The sequence below is a fragment of the Budorcas taxicolor genome, chromosome 18 (assembly GCF_023091745.1).
Source record: "Budorcas taxicolor isolate Tak-1 chromosome 18, Takin1.1, whole genome shotgun sequence".
Classification (NCBI taxonomy): Eukaryota; Metazoa; Chordata; class Mammalia; order Artiodactyla; family Bovidae; genus Budorcas; species Budorcas taxicolor.
The window spans coordinates 61658931-61680342 of NC_068927.1; the positions used below are offsets into that span (position 1 = coordinate 61658931).

The window sequence follows — 21412 nt, forward strand, 5'->3', positions numbered from 1 at the left end:
CAACACATTTACACAGTTTCTCTCCAGTATGAATCCTCTGATGAAATGCAAGGTTTACTGTTTGACTAAGGGCCTTGCCACATACATCATTATTTATATGGTTTCTCTCCAATATGTTTCCAATGAACTGCAAAGACCTGCAACTGAAGACTTTGCCACATAAATTACCTTTCTACACTTCTCCGCCTGTATGAACTGCCTGATGGCAATTTAAGGATGACTGTGCACTAAAATGTTTGTCCTAATTGTTACATTTGTAACGTTTCTCTCCAGTATGAATTCTCTTATGAATTGAAAGGATTGAATTTCGACTAAAGGCCTGTCCACATACATCACATTTACATGGTTTCTCTCCAGTATGAACTCTCTGATGAACTACAAGGCCTGAATTTTGACTGAAGGCCTTTCCACACACATCACATTTATATGGTTTCTCTCCAGTATGAACTCTCCGATGAACTACAAGCCTTGCATTTACACTAAAGGCCTTGCCACACACATCACATTTAAAGGGCTTCTCTCCGGTATGAATTCTCCCATGAATTACAAGTTTTGACTTTTGAGTATAGCCACGGCCACATACTTCACATGTATACGGTTTCTCTCCAGTATGAAGGGTCTGATGAACTGTACACCTTGCTTTTTGACTAAAGGCCTTGCCACATACATCACATTTATATGGTTTCTCTCCAGTATGAACTCTCCGATGAACTATAAGCCTTGAATTTACACTAAAGGCCTTGCCACATAGATCACATTTAAATGGTTTCTCTCCAGTATGTACTCTCCGATGAACTACAAGCCTTGAATTTAAACTAAAGGCCTTGCCACATACATCACATTTATATGGTTTCTCTCCAGTATGAACTCTCTGATGAACTACAAGCCTTGCATTTAGACTAAAGGCTTTGCCACACACATCACATTTATATGGTTTCTCTCCAGTATGTACTCTCCGATGAACTACAAGCCTTGAATTTAGACTAAAGGCCTTGCCACATACATCACATTTATATGGTTTCTCTCCGGTATGAATTCTCCAATGAATTACAAGTATTGACTTTCGAGTATAGCCACGGCCACATACTTCACATGTATATGGTTTCTCTCCAGTATGAAGGGTCTGATGAACTGTACACCTTGCTTTTCGACTAAAGGCCTTTCCACACACATCACATGTATATGGTTTCTCTCCGGTATGTACTCTCTGATGAACTACAAGCCTTGAATTTACACTAAAGGCCTTGCCACATACATCACATTTATATGGTTTCTCTTCAGTATGAATTCTCTGATGAATTAAAAATATTGACTTTTGAGTATAGCCACGACCACATACTTCACATGTATACGGCTTCTCTCCAGTATGAACTGTCCGATGAACTACAAGCCTTACATTTACACTAAAGGCCTTGCCACACACATCACATTTATATGGTTTCTCTCCAGTATGAACTCTCTGATGAACTACAAGCCTTTCATTTACACTAAAGGCCTTTCCACACACATCACATTTATATGGTTTCTCTCCAGTATGAACTCTCTGATGAACTACAAGCCTGTCATTTACACTAAAGGCCTTTCCACACACATCACATTTATATGGTTTCTCTCCAGTATGAACTCTGCAATGAATTCCAAGGTGTGACTTTCGAGTATAGCCACGGCCACATACTTCACATGTATACGGTTTCTCTCCAGTATGAAGGGTCTGATGAACTGTACGCCTTGCTTTTCGACTAAAGGCCTTTCCACACACATCACATTTATATGGTTTCTCTCCAGTATGAACTCGCCGATGATGTTGTAGGTGTGTATGCTGTTTAAAGCAGTGGCCACACACATCACATTTATATGGTTTTTCTCCAGTATGATTTCTCTGATGAACTATAAGGGTCGATTTATCATTAAAAGTCTTACAACATATGTTACATTTATATGCTTTTCTTCCTGTATGGATTCTTTGATGTCTAGTGAGTTCTGAGTCCTGAAGAAAAGTTATGTTACACTCATTACAACTGTAAGATTTTTTCTTGTGTGCTTCCTGGTCTGGTACCAGTTCTGAGGGATGTATAACAGCACTCGCTTGTTTATGAGAATTGCCTTTACGGACACTACGAGTTCTCTGAGGTGGTAAACCTGAGGCGCTACTGTTGATATTTGCCACAACCTGACTACATTCAGAAACTGTCCCTTCAGAGTCAAGTATCTGCAACTGATCCTGAAAGCTTGATCCATGCCTTTCAACAGGCTTATTTCCTGCATCACTTCTACTATCATGAGCTCTTCTATCGGTGAGATTGTTGTTATGGGATATAGAGGTTCCTCTGTCATTTCTTTCATCATCTGTCCACAGACACTCAAAATCATACATATTTTCCCGTATCTTTCTGAGGAAAAAATCTTCGATTTCATGGCTTTCGGCTCTTCCAAATACCACTCTTTGAAAAATTTCTTCTTTACCACTGTCTCCTTTTGTCTGTAATTTCTTGATCATATGTATTTGAGACACATCTACAAATATAAAAACCATATGCATTCTATCAATTACAATTCATAAATAAATTGTTTCATGCTGAATACATGGTATTATACCAAAAGGCATATCCATGGTGAACAGAATTACGCATCTTCCCAATGATGATGTTAAAAATGTTTGAAACACTAAACAAATAGAACTCTTTAAAAATCAAAGAGCAATCACATGTAATCCAAATTAATTTTAGGGTAGCCTAGCTTCATAGATACAATCAGAACATATTAATTGTTTCCAAACTCATGTCAGTTCTCAAAGACAAGGGTATTTTCGCACCATGACTTCTAAACTCATTCTTCTTGGTAGTAAACACACTGCTGTCTCATAATTGAGGAGAAAATATAGCATTTTGTACACACTTTATGCATACTTATACATAAGTAAACGGTAAAGAACAGACAGGGCTACATAGGTGACTTGGTAGTAAAGAATTAGCCTGCAAATGCAGGAGACATAAGATAGGGAGCTTCAGTCCCTAGGAGGGGGAGATCCCCTGGAGGAGGAAATGACAGCCACTGAACTATCTTTGCCTGAAAAAAATTCCATGGATAACGAGCTTAGCAGGCTACTGTCCGTGAGATCACAAAGAGTCAGACAGAACAATCGACTGAACAAGCAGTCATTAATAGGCAATACACTGCAATGGTAAATAATCCCAAAGAAGCACTATAATGAATAATGGAAAACATAAATAGCAGCTGACAACTGTTCAGGAAATTCCCTAAAATAATGGAAAAAAAAAAAAAAAGAAAACTTTTCTAAATACCTCTTATAAATCGATCAGTAGATAGACGTATAGGCATTTTATGACATTGACAAGTTGTTCATGTCAGTAACACTGTGTAATACATAAAGACCATCTCATCTTTAAATAACAAAATATTAATAAATGAAACATTTTCTACTTGAAGAACAGTCATTCAGTACAGAGATTCCCTATCTATACAGTAACTTTAACTTACTAACTTCATTGGTTCCAAGATACATGTCAAGGAACAAGCTTTGGGGCCTCCCTTCTGGCTCAGAGGTAAAGAATCCACCTGGTAATTAACACAGGGCACAAGGATTTCATCCCTGATCTGGGAAGTTCCCACATACCTTGGAACAACTAAGGCTGTAGGCCACAACTCTGTGGTCCAGAGTTTGGGAGTCACAACTACTGGGCACAGGCATAGAGCCCCCACACGGTAACAAGAGAAGGCATTAGAATGAGAAGTCCGTGTACTATAAGGAGAAGTAGCCCTTGCTTGCCACAAGTAATGAAAAGCCCCTGAAGCAACAAAGACCCAGTGCAACCAAAAATAAAAAACATTTAAAAAATGTAATATATTGGTATGAAGAAAACCAATATTATTTGAAAACCTATTAACCAGAGTCAGAGACAACTCTCATAAAAATGAAAAGTAAAATAAAAACATACCAGATGTAAAGGAGACAAAGAGATGTCACAATAAGCAAGACAGGAAGTAAATATATTCTTTAAGCAAAAGTAATCTTTGAGGCAAATTCCCTGGTGGTCCAGTTGTTAGGACTACGCACATACACTGGAGGGGGCACAATTTCAATCCGGGAATGGGGAACTAAGATACAACCTGCCACATGGGACAGGAAAAAAAAAAAAAAGACCCAGTAACTTCTGACCTTTTCTGTAAAACAGGCAACATTCTATGCCACCTAACAGCACTAATTACCTCAATTTTACAAATAAAGGTAGTGGATTCACAGGGTTCCTGTACACAACTCCATGGAATATGAAAGTAAATGAGCAAAAGCAGGACTGAAACCAAGACTTATAGATTCATCCATGCTCTGAACCACCAGGGCCCACTTGGGCAGAACAGAGGACAAAAAGTTACAATGAACTCCAGGAGTGTAAAAAGGAAACTTCAGATCAGACACAAGAACTGACCTGTGTAATTGTGTTACTCAGCCATCCTTCATGGAAATTGTTTCCAAGGCACCAACAAGATATCAATTCAGGTCCTGTCTAAGAGAGGACCTCAATCAATATCCACTGTCCTTACAGGTTTCCTGAGTTACAATCACAGAAGATCCAAACCACATTCCTGTTACACACACCCCTGAAGGATGTGGCAAAAGTAATAACAACAAGAACAGCTGAGGGCTCTGAACAGGAAGACAGGTTGAAGGCAGCTCTGTGTAGGATCTGAGACACCAAATGCAATCGAAGAGCTTCCAGTCTTCCCCTTCTTCCAGTGAGGTCTCCCAAGTGCAGCAAACAGGAAGAGAACCAGGCTGGGGCCGAAATAATCTCTGGAGGTGCCAGTGCTGTTCTACACGGACCAAAAAGCAGGCATCTGATGGAATTCAGCACAGAAGGGGGACAAAGAGGAAATAGATCCCTTTGAAACACCTCATCACATGCTTCCCATAGTCAAGCAAAAACATTGACAGGAGTCAAATGATAGATTGTTACAGATCATATAAAGACTTTGCCTTTTGGGACCTCTTTTCTTAGAGGTCCACTTTGCATAAAAACTTTTTTTTTTTTTTAAATTAAATCATTTTCTTCATTTAGCAACAGCCACTTGTAAGTCAGATCTGCTTTCTTTCTCCCTAATAAAATGTAATTTTCTGGTAGGAGACTGATGGGATCCATGTTAAACGTCTTGAATGTGTCATCTCCCCCTTTACATTCCCTGAGATAAGAGATATGTGGGCTCCAGTTGAGGAATTTACACCCAACAAAAACAGGGTAAATAGACAGTAATTCTCTAATCTCAGGGAATAATTATGGCAAGGACAAAGAAAGGAAAAAAATCCTGTTTGTTAAGGGAGACACTACACATGCCCAGAAAGGCTGCTTGGAGTCAAAACTCACAGGATAATCCCAGGCCATAATGAGTCTTGCTCCTCCCAGAAGCCTTCACTTTGAGATCCAACTTGGCTAAGGTGTCCATGCACACTCCAGGGAGGGTCCTGAGACAAATTAGCCAGGGCGAATAAACAAGGTGATTGGCCTGAGGGGAGATGAAGACCTGGAAAACCGCCCCTCTGTAAAGAATTTACACTTCCCAAAGGCGTCTCTCTCTCTCTCTGAGGTTGCCCATGTGCCTCGCCACATGTACTTTTCCTTTCAATAAACTTTGTCCTTTACTCTTTATCATCTGCCTCATCATCTGAATTTGTACCTAACTAGGCAGGCCAGACTAGGGACCTTAGCCCTAAATGTTGGCTCCTGTGGTCCAGGGGTTAGGAGTCTCCATCTGAGAAATTAAGAACTTGCTTCCAGCTTCCGCTCGCTCCTACTCACTGCTATGAGCATCCCAAATCAATTTCATTGCTCATAGCTTTTGTTACTAAAAACGCAGATCTTACTTTCCTTAGGCAACCATGAACTGTCCTTTATATTAGCATTTTATAGAATGGTGACCATAAATACCAGTGATAACTTCTAAAAACATTTGCTTTCTTATGGAAAACATCTCAAGGTAGCAGCAAACATATTAATAATCCAAAATCTCTTTAGTTTCTCTATGACAGGAAATTATCAGTAATCAGCGCCTATGTGTGTGCTAAGTCGCTTCAGGCATGTACAACTCTTTGCAAACCCATGGACTCTTTTGCAAACCCTGCCAGCTCCTCCGTTGGATTCTCCAGGCAAGAATACTGAAGTGGGTTGCTATTTACTTCTCCAGGGATCTTTCCGATGCACGGACTGAACTCTCAGTAATCAGTGTAATACAATAAAAGCATTACACAGTTTGAAGACTCAACTTATGTCTGTCTTAGATGAGCAAACAAACGTTGTTACTAGATATTTAATGGTGACTATTTCCCGGTTCATGTGCATCTGAAATACATTTAGGTGAATTTCTCGTAAGTGTTTGATTTGTAAGTGCTTAGTTTTCCTTTTTTAAAGCCAACTAAATTAGATCTCACTTACAAAGTAACCTCAGCAATATTATCCAAAAACAAAGACACACAGTGTGACATGCATAAATCCAGACACACAGATGGACAGACAGACACCATAGTTTTCTGCTTGAGATTTAAAGTGTCTCTTTGACCTTTTACTTTCCCTTTGGTTTGAAATTCTAATTTGCCCAAGGTTGAGGCCTCAGGCAAAGTGGGTTCCGTATGTCAAGGACTTGGTTGCGTGCTGTGCTAAGCTGCTTCAGTCATGCCCAGCTATCTGAGATCCCATGGACTGTATCCCGCCAGGCTGCTCTTTCCATGGGACTCTCCAGGCAAGAACACTCGGTGGGTTGCTATTCCCACCTCCAGGGCATCTTCCTAACCCAGGGATCAAACCCACCTTTGCCACACTTGCAGGCAGGTTCTGTACAATTAGAGTCATCTGGAATGCCCTGGTAAAGGTTAACTTCAAGCGTTTTTCTAGGCTAGCTGTCTCAACGGGTTAGTTGCTTTTAATTCCATATGCAAAAAGAACCAGTTGTGCACTTTCAAAAAGAAAAAAAAAAAATGATTTCAACCAGTTTTTTCCAGAGTCTAGAGAATAGCACATTTATCCTATGTCAAAAAACTTTCCTTTCCTTTCCATAGTCATAGTTTTATAGCTAAAATACAGATCAAATAGTGCTGAAATTGACAGCGGAAACAACAGCAGATGGGGTGATAAAAATCTTGGATTGTCCCTCTGGGGAGATGGGGGTCTTGGATTCTTCAGAAGAAACTGAAGGGGAAAAGAAACATCCTAAAAAAAAAAAAAGAAAAAAAGAAACATCCTAAAGTGTGGGGCAAGACTGGGGGAAGCTGGCCTCATCCTCCCCCGAGAGACAGGCAACGTTAGCAGAGGGCCAGCTGATGGAGAGGGAGACAGAGGGCTTGGGAGGGGTTAAAAGCCCACAAAAGGACAAAGAATGGAGAAAGAAAGGGCAGTGGGGGACACTACTGGAGCTGGGGCTGGCTCAACAGACAACTGACTTAAAAAGTGAGGATTTGATCAGCCAAAATATAATTTTCACACTGTAATATGGACAAACATCCTCACTAATCACATAATTATTTCTCCAGTAACTTCCCTAAGACAGTTTTAAGTTCACTTTATGTACTTCATGGTAGGAGACAGGAGGATCCAGCCTCTCATCCAGCAGGGCAGATTCTTATCCTTTCTCAAGGGGCAAGAGTCATGAACATTCAGTAACTTCTAAGGGTTCAGCCCTGTTTAATTTACGGTTCCACTTCTCACACAATCCAGAGAAGATGTCCCATGTATTAGCTAATGAGTAACAAGGTGAATTTTCCCATCCGGAAATAAAAACGTCATAAACCTTAATCTCTTGCTTCTTAACGAGTGGTGTTTTGTCTCACAATTCCTGCTCACAGTGCCAATTAATGCCTTGCCAAAAGTTTTCACTTTTGTCTCAGGTTCCAAGGATTTGTTAATAGGCCACTCATTCTATACAAATAAATATTCCAACGTTTATTAGAGAATTATCTAGCTGACTTTCAATATACGAAGTAATCCAACCAGTTTGTCCTAAAGGAGATCAGCCCTGGATGTTCACTGGAAGGACTGATGTTAGCTTTGTCTAATTCAATGAAACTAACCCATGCTGTGTGGGGCCACCCAAGACAGGCGGGTCATGGTGGAGAGATCTGACAGAATGTGGTCCACCGAAGAAGGGAATGGCAAACCACTTCTGTATTCTTGCCTTGAGAACCCCATGAACAGTATGAAAAGGCAAAATGATAGACTACTGAAACAGGAACTCCCAGGTCGGCAGGTGCCCAATAGGCTACTGGAAATCAGTGGAGAAATAACTCCAGAAAGAATGAAGGAATGGAGCCAAAGCAAAAACCACACCCAGCTGTGGATGGGACTGGTGATAGAAGCAAGGTCCGATCCTGTGAAGAGCAATATTGCACAGGAAACTGGAATGTTAGGTCCATGAATCAAGGCAAACGGAAGACGTCAAACAGGAGATGGCAAGGGTGAACGTTGACATTCTAGCAATCAGTGACCTAAAATGGACTGGAATGGGTGAATTTAACTCAGATGACCATTATATCTACTTCTGTGGGCAGGAATCCATTGGAAGAAATGGAATAGCCATCATGGTCAACAAAAGAGTCCGAAATGCAGTACTTGGATGCAATCTAAAAAACGACAGAATGATCTCTGTTCGTTTCCAAGGCAAACCATTCAATATCCCAGTAATCCAAGTCTATGCCCCAACCAGTAACGCTGAAGAAGAGGAAGTTGAACGCTTCAATGAAGACCTACAAGACCTTTCAGAACACCCCAAAAAGATGTCCTTTTCATTATAGGGAACTGGAATGCAAAAGTACAAAGTCAAGAAACACCTGGCGGTACAGGCAAATTTGGAATACAGAATGAAGCAGGACAAAAGCTAATAGAGTTTTGCGAAGAGAATGCATTGGTCATAGCAAACACCCTCTTCCAACAATACAAGGGAACACTCTACACATGGACATCACCATATGGTCAACACCAAAATCAGACTGATTATATTCTTTGCAGCCAAAGATGGACAAGCTCTATACAATCAGGAAAAACAAGACTGGGAGCAGACTGTGGCTCAGATCATGAACTCCTTATTGCCAAATTCAGACTTAAATTGAAGAAAGTGGGGAAAACCACTAGACCATTCAGGTATGACCTAAATCAAATTCCTTATGATTATACAGTAGAAGTGACAAACAGATTTAAGAGACCAGATCTGATAGATAGAGTGCCTGATGAACTATGGATAGAGGATCCTGACATTGTACAGGAGACAGGGATCAAGACCATCCCCATGGTAAAGAAATGCAAAAAAGAAAAATGGCTGTCTGGGGAGGCCTTAGAAATAGCTGAGAAAAGAAGAGAAGCAAAGGCAAATGAGAAAAGGAAAGATATAAGCATCTGAATGGAGAGTTCCAAAGAATAGCAAGGAGAGATAAGAAAGCCTTCCTCAGAGATCAATGCAAAGACATAGAGGAAAACAATAGAATGGGAAAGACTAGAGTTCTTGTCAAGAAAATCAGAGATACCAAGGGAACATTTCATGCAAAGATGAACAAAATCAAGGACAGAAATGGTACGGACCTAACAGAAGCAGAAGATATTAAGAAAAGGTGGCAAGAATACACAGAAGAACTGTACAAAAAAGATCTCCACGACTAAGATAATCACGATGGTGTGATCACTCACCTAGAGACAGAAATCCTGGAATGTGAAGTCAAGTGGGCCTTAGAAAGTATCACTATGAACAAAGCTAGTGGAGGTGATGGAATTCCAGTTGAGCTATTTCAAATCCTGGAAGATGATGATGTGAAATCGCTGCACTCAATATGCCAGCAAATTTGGAAAACTCAGCAGTGGACACAGGACTGGAAAAGGTCAGTTTTCATTCGAATCCCAAAGAAAGGAAATGCCGAAGAGTGCTCAAACTACCGCACAATTGCACTCACCTCACACACTAGTAAAGTAATGCTCAAAATTCTCCAAGCCAGGCTTCAGCAATACGTGAACTGTGAACTTCCAGATGTTCAGGATGGTTTTAGAAAAGGCAAAGGAACCAGAGGTCAAATTGCCAACATCCGCTGGATTATTGAAAAAGCAAGAGAGTTCCAGAAAAACATCTATTTCTGCTTTATTGACTATGCCAAAGCCTTTGACTGTGTGGATCACAATAAACTGTGGAAAATTCTGAAAGAGATGGGAATACCAGACCACCTGACTTCTGTCTTGAGAAACCGGTATGCAGGTCAGGAAGCAACACTTAGAACTGGACACGGAACAACAGACTGGTTCCAAATAGAAAAAGGAGTACGTCAAGGATGTATTTTGTCACCCCACTTATTTAACTTATATGCAGAGTACATCATGAGAAACGCTGGGCTGGAAGAAGCATAAGCTGGAATCAAGATTGCCGGGAGAAGTATCAATAACCTCAGATATGCAGATGCTGCTGCTGCTGCTGCTGAGTCGCGTCAGTTGTGTCCGACTCTGTGCGACCCCAGAGAGGCAGCCCACCAGGCTCCCCTGTCCCTGGGATTCTCCAGGCAAGAACACTGGAGTGGGTTACCATTTCCTTCTCCAATGCATGAAAGTGAAAAGTGAAAGTGAAGTCGCTCAGTCGTGTCCGACCCTCTGCGACCCCATGGACTGCAGCCTACCAGGCTCCTCCGTCCATGGGATTTTCCAGGCAAGAGTACTGAAGTGGGGTGCCACTGCCTTCTCTGCGGATATGCAGATGACACTACCCTTATGGCAGAAAGTGAAGAGGAACTAAAAAGCCTCTTGATGTAAATGAAAGAGGAGAGTGAAAAAGTTGGCTTAAAGTTCAACATTCAGAAAACGAACATCATGGCATCTGGTCCCTTCACTTCATGGCAAATAGAAAGGGAAACAGTGGAAACAGTGTCAGACTTTATACTTTTGGGCTCCAAAATCACTGCACATGGTGGTTTCAGCCATGAAATTAAAAGACGCTTACTCCTTGGAAGGAAAGTTATGACCAACCTAGATAGCATATTCAAAAGCAGAGACACTACTTTGCTGACTAAGGTCCATCTAGTTAAGGCTATGGTTTTTCCAGTGGTCATGTATGGATGTGAGAGTTGGACTGTGAAGAAAGCTGAGCACTGAAGAATTAATGCTTTTGAACTGTGGTGTTGGAGAAGACTCTTGAGAGTCCCTTGGACTGCACGGAGATGCAACCAGTCCATTCTAAAGGAGATCAGTCCTGGGTGTTCTTTGGAAGGACTGATGCTAAAGCTGAAACTCCAGTACTTTGGCCACCTCATGCGAAGACTTGACCCATTGGCAAAGACTCTGATGCTGGGAGGGATTGTGGGCAGAAGGAGAAGGCGAGGACAGAGGATGAGATGGCTCGATGGAATCACCAACTCAATGGACATGAGTTTGGGTAAACTCCAGAAGTTGGTGATGGACAGGGAGGCCTGGCGTGCTGCAGTTCATGGGGTTGCAAAGAGTCAGACATGACTGACTGACTGAACTGAACTGAAAAGACAAGGAAATAGAAACAGCACAGGATACATCACCAAATGGGCTTTTGACCAACATCCACACTGGAGCAGCCCTGGGGAGTCCGAGGACACAGCACATCTGGAGTCTCAATTGCTAATAGACCCCCGGCAGCCTGTCCACTCCATGAGTGGGGCTTTAATACTACAGTTAGGGGTTCCTGCTTATCATCCCAGGATGCAGACTGATATCATCAATCTGTGAGGGAACAGCAGCTCTGGTTTCATCTTAATGCTGTTTGTTTTGTCTTATGAAACTTGGATGTTCCTTAGCCTGGGGCTGGGTTGGTCAGAGCCTCTTTGAACAATCTCAAAGGTGAACGAACAACCTTAAGATTTGTGTGCTAACTTATCTATGGTGCTGCAAGCCTTGCACTCACAGCAGGCAGTCAGGGTACTCGCAGTCAGGGTGTGTCCAGGCAGGTTGGAGGCAAGCACAGAGGAATGCACTGCTTTGTCTTGAAGCCTGAACAGGACTATTTCTTTAATTTCCCTAACACCCTAGTGGCCGCATGGTAAAAAGTTAGCTTGCCAATGCGGGAGACATGGGTTCAATCCTTGTTCTGGGAAGATCTCACACGCCAGGGAGCAACTAAGCCGAAGGACAGATACTGAGCCTGTGTAGCGAAACTACTGAAGCGCATGTGCCTAGAGCTGGTGCTCCACAACCAAAGAAGCCACTGCAACAAGAAGCCATGCACCCTGCAAGCAGGGAGTAGCCCCGACTTCTCTCAAATAGAGAAATGGCCATACAGGAAATAGACACCCAGTACAGCCAAAAAAAAAAAAAAAAAACCCCAAAAGCCTTGCCTTTGTCTCTGTGGGCACTAAAGCACCACTGGAGGATGATGTATATTTTACAGGTCAAAGAACAGAGCAGGAAGTTGAAGAGAAGAAAAATCTCCTGTGACAGTCCACAAACACTAAATATCTGTTTTCTCACAGAACTCTCGCACTTCAAGAGTTTCCCAAACACAGTGAATGGTGTGGCTTCCTCTCTGTCCTTGTGACAGCTGACCTGAAATCACACTGTTGATCCTTTCCCATTCATCTGATTTTCTGCTAATTAGCACCTCATTCTCCACAATCCAGGGATCTTTGTCATGCTACAAAATAGTTATGATTTAGGTCAGAATCAGAAATTCCTGCTCAGAAGAAATGTCATACTTGGCTTCTTCCAGAATCCAAACTTTCTTTTTTAAAAAAATAAATGCATTTTCTATCTTTAATAATTTTGTTTATTCATTTAATTTGGCTGGAGTGTGTGATCCTTGCTGCTTGGACTTTTCCCCAAGTTGGGCAAGTAGGGGTTACTCTCCAGTTGCAGTGTTTGGGCTTCTCATTTGCTTTGGCTTCTCCTGGGTACCATGTAGTTGTCCTATGTGGGCTCAGTAATCACAGCTTCCAGGCTCTAGAGTGCTGCTTTAGTAGTTCTGGCCCACGGGCTTAGCTGCTCTGTGACATGTGGGATCTCCCAGACCAGGCATCAAACCTGTGTCTCCTGCATTGGCAGGTGGAAAATCTCAGCTCTTTTGTCAGTCAAGAAGTAAGGACATTATGACGGACAGAAAAATATTTCACAAATTACTTTACTATTTGCGTCCTTCGCAATGCACAGGGAACAGTATACTACACAGTATAGGAGGCATCAGGAGTCTAGTTCCTTCCCAGGAGTTACTGAACCAAGAACACAGGGGTATAACACAGGCAACTGGATATTTCAAAGTTCGAAATCAGCTTTATAAACACTCAAGGTCTGGAAAAACTCCTTGCATAGCACACAGTGGCCAGGTCATCAGAAGGAAAGACAAGTTTGAACTCCCAATGCCAAACACAAAGCCTTACATGTCTGAGTGAACAAGGTTTTCAGCTCAGACAAGAAAAACAGGGCTCCCAAGAGACAGCGAGGGAAAATGCAGAGATACCCCTAAGTAGATCCCTACTTCAGAGGGAAGTGATCCTCACCCACAGACAGCAGGTTCCTGAGGGTCTCCACCATCACGTCCTTGTACAAGGTCCTCTGGGCAGGGTTCATACAGTCCCACTCCTCGGGAGCGAAATCTAGGAACACATCCTTGAAGGTCAATTGTGCCTGAAATGAAAATACATTTCACCAACGGGCCCTGAGGAGGGTTCTTATTTTCAAAGAAAAGGAGAAGAAGTGAGACAGGTGAGGTCAATTCAGCTCAAGTAATATTCTGATAGATCCATGCAAATCTATATGGAGCAAATTGCTGCTCTCTAATTTCCTTTTGATTTTCATAAGATGATGATATCCTCCAATCAACATGAATTCATTATGGGTGTGGACAAGACAGGAAAAATATACAAATTCCAATCAACAGTGGGTCGTTGATGCAGAAGTGTTACGTTCTACACACTGAGTGACATTCACTATCTACATGAGTTACAGCAAGACTGCTGTCTTCAGAGAGGACAAAGTCCACAGTGGCTTTAAAAGAACACAGACTGTGATGAGGATGTCGTCATCACACTGATGAGAGGTGTCTCAACACTTCATACACACTAAGCATTACTCTAAAGACTTTACCCATATGAACTTGTCATCAACACAACAGCAACAGTAGAGAAAGATCTGTGTCCATCTTACTGGGGAGAAAGCTCTGCCACTCTAATAAAAAGCTCCCATCGAACAGTTAAGAAATGAGGCAACAGCACCTGAGCTCAGGTGGTTGGGAGAGACAACTGAACCTAAGGAACCAAAGAGCTAAGTAACAGTATAAAAGACCATCCCCAGAGAGTTCCCTGAGAATACCCGAAACAAGTTCACGGGAGCTGAAGTGCAATGGAACAGCATAATAGTCACTGTACAGGGTCACCCCCTCTACCCCGCCAACCCACACAATGTCAGTAATCTGACTACTATTTACATTATTCATGTGGTATGGTAGAAAATATTAAAGGCCATGGAATACACACTTAAGATACAACTGTGACTGCTCTAAGCATAAACCGTATTTATGAGATGGTTTTGTACTAAAATCATGGAGTGACATATCCATGCACTCATGCATGCACATGGAAACACACAACTGACTGAAACAAGAGTTGTCTTTATTTTTTTCTTTCGTTCAATCAAAACTTGGTGAGTATCAACTCTGTGTCCCTAACTGGGAGAACAGTCGTGAACATGATGGAGCTTACCATCCAGCAGCCAGCCAGCCAATTACATCCATAATTTTAACATCACTATTGTTACATGTGCTCTGAAACAGGCCTGGTGCTAAGAGAAGATTCAACAGAAAGTCTTGACCTACATCCAGAAGTCAGACAAGGTCTCTGTGAGGAAGAAACACTTAGGATTGGCAAGGTGGGAAATGGAAGAGTTTTATAAGCAGAGAGAAGAGCCTGAGTGCTCTGACACAGGAAGATATTTACTGAACAGAAAACCAGCCAGTGTGACTGCAACGCGGGAATGAAGATGGGGTAATGCCAGGCAGAAGCTGATTTCTGCAAGGCATATAAATTGAGGATGTTATTTCAGAAGCAACTGGACATGACTTAAGAATCTGCAGGAGGAAAGTTAGAGGTTTAGGTTTGTTTGTCAGCAATCACTCTGCTATGTGAGAAGGCTGATGTTTAGTTGGTTCAGTCATGTCAGACTCTATGGGACTCCATGGACTGTAGCCTGCCAGGCTCTTCTGTCCATGGGATTCTCCAGGCAAGAAAACTGGAGTGGTCAGCCATTCCCTTCTCCTATATTTTGGCATCTTTGGGACATTAAAAGTGATTCAAATGTAAGTTTGATTCAGTAAGTTAGTTAACATTCTATTTCCTTTTTACAGCTTATTTGGTTTGTTTATGCTGGGCCATCGTTGCTGTGATCCAGCTCTCTCTACTTGTGGCCGCACTGCATGGAGTTGTGTCTGCAGTGCCCAGGTTGTCATTGCAGTGGCTTCTGTTGTTTCGGAAGACAAGCTCAAGCATGCGGGCTTCAGCAGTTAAAGATTCTGGGCTCCAGAGCACAGCCACAGCAGTTGTTGGGCATGGGCTTAGTTGCTCTGCGGCATCTTCTAGGAATTGGGATGGAACCCGTGTCCCCTACATTGGCAGACACATTGCTATCCACTGTATCATCAGGGAAGTCCTCAACATTATCTTATAGTATTAAAAACATAAAAAGTAGTACAAGCAGAAAATAATACAGAAAATACTTTAACACCAATCTGTATAAAATACCTGTATTTAAAAATAATATGATGGTGTCCCCGGTGGCTCAGTGGTAAAGAGTCCACTGACCAATGTAAGAAACACAGGTTGTTGCCTGGTCCGGGAAGATCCCACATGCTGAGGGGCAACTAAGCCCGTGAATTCCAATTCCTGAGCCAGAGCTGTAGAGCCCAGGAGGTCAAACTACTGAAGCCGGCGTGCTCTAGCGCCTGGGCTGCAAGACAAGAGAAGCCACCACAATGAGAAGCATACGCATCGCAACCAGAGTGGTCACCACTCTCCAGAACTAGGGAGAAGACACTGAAGAAACGAAGTCAGAGTACAGGAAATTAATATATTTTAAAAATCATAATGTGATTTTTATCATTAATTTTAGGTATGTACTTATTAACAAACCCCAAAATTTATTATTTTATTCCACTAAGAAAATACTGAATCAAGATTAGTAAGTTGGAAAATTGTCTCATGGTCCAGTGATCAAGATCTATCACTTCCACTGCAGGCTTTCAGGTTCGATCCCTACTCAGCGAACTAAGACCCTGGAAGCTGAATCATGTGCTCAAAAAAGAAAGGAAAAAACTTAGTAAGCCTGATTTCACAGTTAAATTAGATGGTGTAACAAAACACTCCCTAGCCCTGACATCTCTTTCTGAATGTTCCATTCCATTCCCAAACACTTAAGTTTTTAGGGAGGTACTCATTTAGTTTTAAATATACTATAAAAAGTCAGAACTGATTTCCCCTCATTGGCCTCTTTGGCAGATTTTACTGTGTACTGTACATGTTAATACCTGAGGTCCACCAAAGCTTCTTTACCCTGATTGACAAAGAGCAGACAGCGCATCCAGATGGGCCCTAAGCAACCCCTGCTGCCCAACAGCACGAGACCCCGTCTCCAACCCATGGGTGAGAAGCCCTGCCCAGGACGGTGCCCAGGGGAGCCTCCTCACAAGGGCCAGGTCACCAGGTCATGGGGAGACAGGATCTAAGTGGAGACAACTGGCCCTGAGGGAAGGACCCGGGTGAGTGTCCATGTACAGGAGTCAGACAGGATACCTCAGAGTCAGACACGATTAGCGAGTCCAGAGAAGGGCATTTCAGGAAGGCAGTGTGAGAATCCACTGAGAATATGACCCTACCTGAGAAAGAGCCATGCCTGACTCCTGTTCTTTCCTCTTCTGGGCTTCTTCATCCATGAGTCTTCACAATTCTATCATGAAAGTGGAAAACATGCTGTTTAACGCTTAGGGTCAACACATCCCCTTCCTGAGACCCAACCACACACACAGAGAAGCCGTCACAGTGTGGAACGGACAGTCCTCTGTGCCCACTGTCTCAAGAGGGACTCACGACGGTCAACTCCCACACAGAGTCCAACATGGGACTTTCCCTCGGATCACACTCCCCTCCTGATGAGGTCTTATGTACACAGAAGCAGGGGGCACCTCCACTGACCCCATGATCCCCTTCAGGTCACACAGCAGGCCCTGGTCCAGCCCCACTCAAGAGTAGAGCGCCCTCTGCTACCCCAGGGCTTGATCTATGCCTCAGAAGTGGAGGCTAAGAGCCCTGGTGCTCAATGCAGGATCCAGATTGGAATCATCCACGGCCTGTGCACATTCCTGGGCAGAGGCCCTGCTCGAGATCTTGAGGGGCATGACTTTTGGGGGAGGGGTACAAAACATGCCTTGGCAAAATGCCTCATGATCTCATGTGAAGCCTGGGTTGATCACTAGAGAAGATTAAGGCCAGGCCACCTCCCACTTTCTTCTTTTCCAGCTTTACTGAGACTAACGAGAAGGGTTATGTGTACATATACCATACACCATGTGATCATGTGACACGTGTACCCTGTGAAATATTTATCACAATCCACGAACCAACACATCCATCACCTCCAAATGCCCGTGTTCTGTGTGTGGTGAAAACACTGACGACAGAGTCTCCTGACAAATTCCCAGCATGCAGTAATAGAACAGGGTTAACTATGGTCAGCGTGCTGCACACACCTCCCCAGGACTCAGTCATTTTATAACTCAAAGTCTACCACCCTTCGACCAACATCTCCCCAACCTCCCCACCTCCCAGCCCCAGATAACCACCATCCCACTGTCTGGTACTAGTGAGTTTCACTTTTTTACATTCTACATATAAGTGAGCATATACAATATCAGTCTTACCCTGTCTGTCCTAATTCAATTAGCGTAATATTGTCTACATTCATCCAACCTCTCCCACATGACCAAAATCTCCATCTACATGGGAAGGGATAAGAAAACCTTCCTCAGTGATCAATGCAAAGAAATTAGAGGAAAACAATGAACGGGAAAGACTAGAGATCTCCTGAAGAAAATTGGAGATACCAAGGGAACATTACATGCAAAGATGGGCACAGAAAAGGACAGAGATGGTATGGACCTAGCAGAAGCAGAAGATATTAAGAAGATGTGGCAAGAATACACAGAAGAACTGCACAAAAAAGGTCTTCACGACCCAGATAACCACGATGTTGTGATCACTCACCCAGAGTGAGAAATCCTGGAATGCAAATTCAAGTGGGCCTTAGGAAGCACCACTATGAACAAAGCTAGTGGAGGTGATGGAATTTCAGCTGAGCTATTTCAAATCCTAAAAGATGATGCTGTGGAAGTGTTGCACTCAATACAACAGCCAATCTGGAAAACAGCACTGGTCACAGGACTGGAAAAGGTCAGTTTTCATTGAATCCCAAAGAAAGGCAATGCCAAAGAATGTTCAAACTACCACACAATTGCACTCAGCTCACATGCTAGCAAAGTAATGCTAAAAGTTCTCCAAGCCAGGCTTCAACAGTATGTGAACTATGAACTTCCAGATGTTCAAGTTGGATTCAGAAAAGGCAGAGGAACCAGATATCAAATTGCCAACATCCACTGGATCATCAAAAAAGCAAGAGAGTTCCACAAAAACATCTATTTCTGCTTTATTGAATAGGCCAAACCCTTTGACTGTGTGGATCACAACAAACTGTGGAAAAATCTTAAAGAGATGGGAATACCAGACCACCTGACCTGCCTCCTGAGAAATCAGCATGCAGGTCAAGAGGCAACAGTTAGAACTGAACATAGAATAACAGACTGGTTCCAAATTGGGAAAGGAGTTCATCAAGGCTGCATACTATTACCCTGCTTACTTAATTTACACAGAGCACATCATGCGAAATGCTGGACTGGATGAAGCACAAGCTGGAATCAAGACTGCCGGGAAAAATATCAGTAACCTCAGATATGCATATGACACCAATCTTATTGCAGAAATTGAAGAACTAAAGAGCCTCTTGATGAAAGTGAGAGAGTGAAAAAGTTGGCTTAAAACCCAACATTCACAAAACTAAGATCATGGCATCCGGTCCCATCACTTCATGGCAAATAGCTGGGGAAACAGTGGAAACAGTGACAGACTTTATTTTGGGGGGCTCCAAGATCACGGCTTATGATGACTGAACAAATGAAATTAAAAGACACTTGCTTCTTGAAAGAAAAGCTATGTCTGTGACCAACCTAGACAGCATATTAAAAAGCAGAGACATTACTTTACCAACAAAGGTCTATCTAGTCAAAGCTATGGTTTTTCCAGTAGTCATGTATGGATGTGAGAGTTGGAGGATAAATAAAGCTGAGCAGCAAAGAATTGATGCTTTTGAACTGTGGTGTTCGAGAAGACTCTTGAGAGTCCCTTGGACAGCAAAGAGACCCAACTGGTCAATCCTAAATGAAAGAATTCCTGACTATTCATTGGAAGTATTGATGCTGAAGCTGAAACTTCAATACTTTGGCCACCTGATGCAAAGAACTGAGTCACTGGCAACAACCCTGATGGTCAGAAAGATTGAAGGTGGGAGAAGGGGGTGACAGAGGGTGAGATGGTTGGATGGCATCACCGACGCGATGGACATGAGTTTGAGTAAGTTCCGGGAGTTGGTGATGGACAGGGAAGCCTGGCGTGCTGCAGTCCATGAACTGGCAAATAGTCAGACATGGCTGAGCAACTAAACTGAACTGAATATGCCGTTAGAAATATGTGTGTATATTTGCCTGGGTTACCAATGAGGACTTCCCTGGGAGCTCAGAAGGTAAAGAATCTGCCAGCAAGGCATAAGAGACAGATTTGATCCCTTGGTTGGAAAGATCCCCTGGAGAAGAGAATGGCAACCCACTCCAGTACTCTTGCCTAGAGAATTCCATGGACAGAGGAGCCTGGCAGGGTACAGTCCCTGGGGTCACAAAGAGTGACATGACTGAGTGACTAACACATGTTTTCAACCTGGATCCTGGGGCTCCTTAATCTATAGAAATAGTTATGAGACCAGAAGGGAATTTCAAGAAAGGCTTTACTGGGACTCTTGCTGCAGTAAGGAGAGACAGAAAAAGAAGTGTGTGCCCCTGCTCCTCCGAAAAAGGGGGGTGAGCTGATCCCTTTGGTTAAGGCTGGAAGGAAGCAGAGGTGATCCACCCCGCATCGGGACCCCTAGTGGTGCTGTGAGCAGGGATCACGGGAAGTGACCTGATTTTGCTTCTGGAGCCTCAGAAATCAAGCTTGGTTTGTGGTCCTTTTACTTATTGTTCAGAATTGCTGTCTGCTCATGAATGTGGTTATAATTTCTTTGTTCAATTACACTTTCTTGGTGGTCTATTGCCCGAAAAGATGTTCATCCCGGTGCAGGAACTGCAGTAAAAGGTCCCAGGACCCAGCCTGTCTCATACACACATCACGGTTTCATTAACCACTCGGTTGAGAACAGACGTTCAGGTTGTTTCTACAACACATGGATGTTGTGAATCATACAGTATGGGTTACGGGAGTGCAGGTTACTCCTTCAAAATACTGATTTTTGCACAGGACTTCCCTGGTGGCCCAGTGGTGAAGAACCTGCCTAGCTCTGTGGCGGATGTGGGTCCAATCGCTGGTGGGGGAATCTAAGATCCCACAGGCGGCGGAGCAACTAAGCCCAAGCACCACACTAGAATTTTAGTGCACAGAAACCAGAGATCCTAAAGGACGCAGGCGAAGACAAATACATAAACAGGTTTTTAAATTTTCCTTTTCTTAGCTACATAATTAGAAGTGAGATTGCACAATCCTATGCATGTTCTATTTTTAGTCTTTGGGTAACTCTGCACTGTTTTCGATGTACCATTTGCATTGCCTTCAGCCGTTTACAACCATTAACTGTACTGTGCATGGACATGGCAGACGCCCGAGATCTGCAAAGACGACGAGAGAACAGTAGAGGAATCCACTGCGCTGGCAGCAACAAGTAGCAGATGAGTCATCTCCAGAATAAGCCTCTGTACTACAGGTTGCTGTGGAGCTGATAATCCTCAGATTCTAAGAACAAGCCTTCACTGCATCATGCAAAACTTCTGCCATGAAAGCTGAGGCCCAACCATTACCCTCAGAGGCTGAAAGAAACTTCCAAACCTGCATCTGGACCAACACACTCCCCCAGAGACTTAGTAATAATCTACCCATCCTGCTATGCAATCACCAGAAGGTTCCAAGCCTTAACAACTCCTGTGTTAATGATGGAATAAAATACACGAAGATGCCCAAATACCAACCAGACTCAAGACATCATATCAGTCACGGTGACCCCAGCAGCCCCAAACTGTCATCACCAAAATCTAATAATACAAGACAGATGTGTAGGCTGATGCACACGCCCCA

General features: G+C 42.9%; 2 protein-coding genes across 2 annotated transcripts in view; both read right to left on the minus strand.

The window, feature by feature from the left end:
- Positions 1-241: 241 nt before the first annotated feature.
- On the minus strand, positions 242-2539 carry LOC128064042 (zinc finger protein 665-like). The gene has a single exon (XM_052656859.1). It carries the CDS (start codon positions 2537-2539, stop codon positions 242-244), a length of 2298 nt encoding a protein of 765 aa, XP_052512819.1.
- A 2001-nt stretch (positions 2540-4540) lies between these two features.
- The window catches only part of LOC128064043 (zinc finger protein 69 homolog B-like), a 49880-nt gene continuing 33008 nt past the window's right edge, over positions 4541-21412 (minus strand). The window contains exons 2-3 of the mRNA XM_052656860.1: positions 13481-13607; positions 4541-4854 (exon numbers count right to left, since the gene is read on the minus strand). Coding sequence (XP_052512820.1) covers positions 4541-4854; positions 13481-13607 — 441 coding nt within the window. The remainder of the gene's footprint in view (positions 4855-13480; positions 13608-21412) is intronic.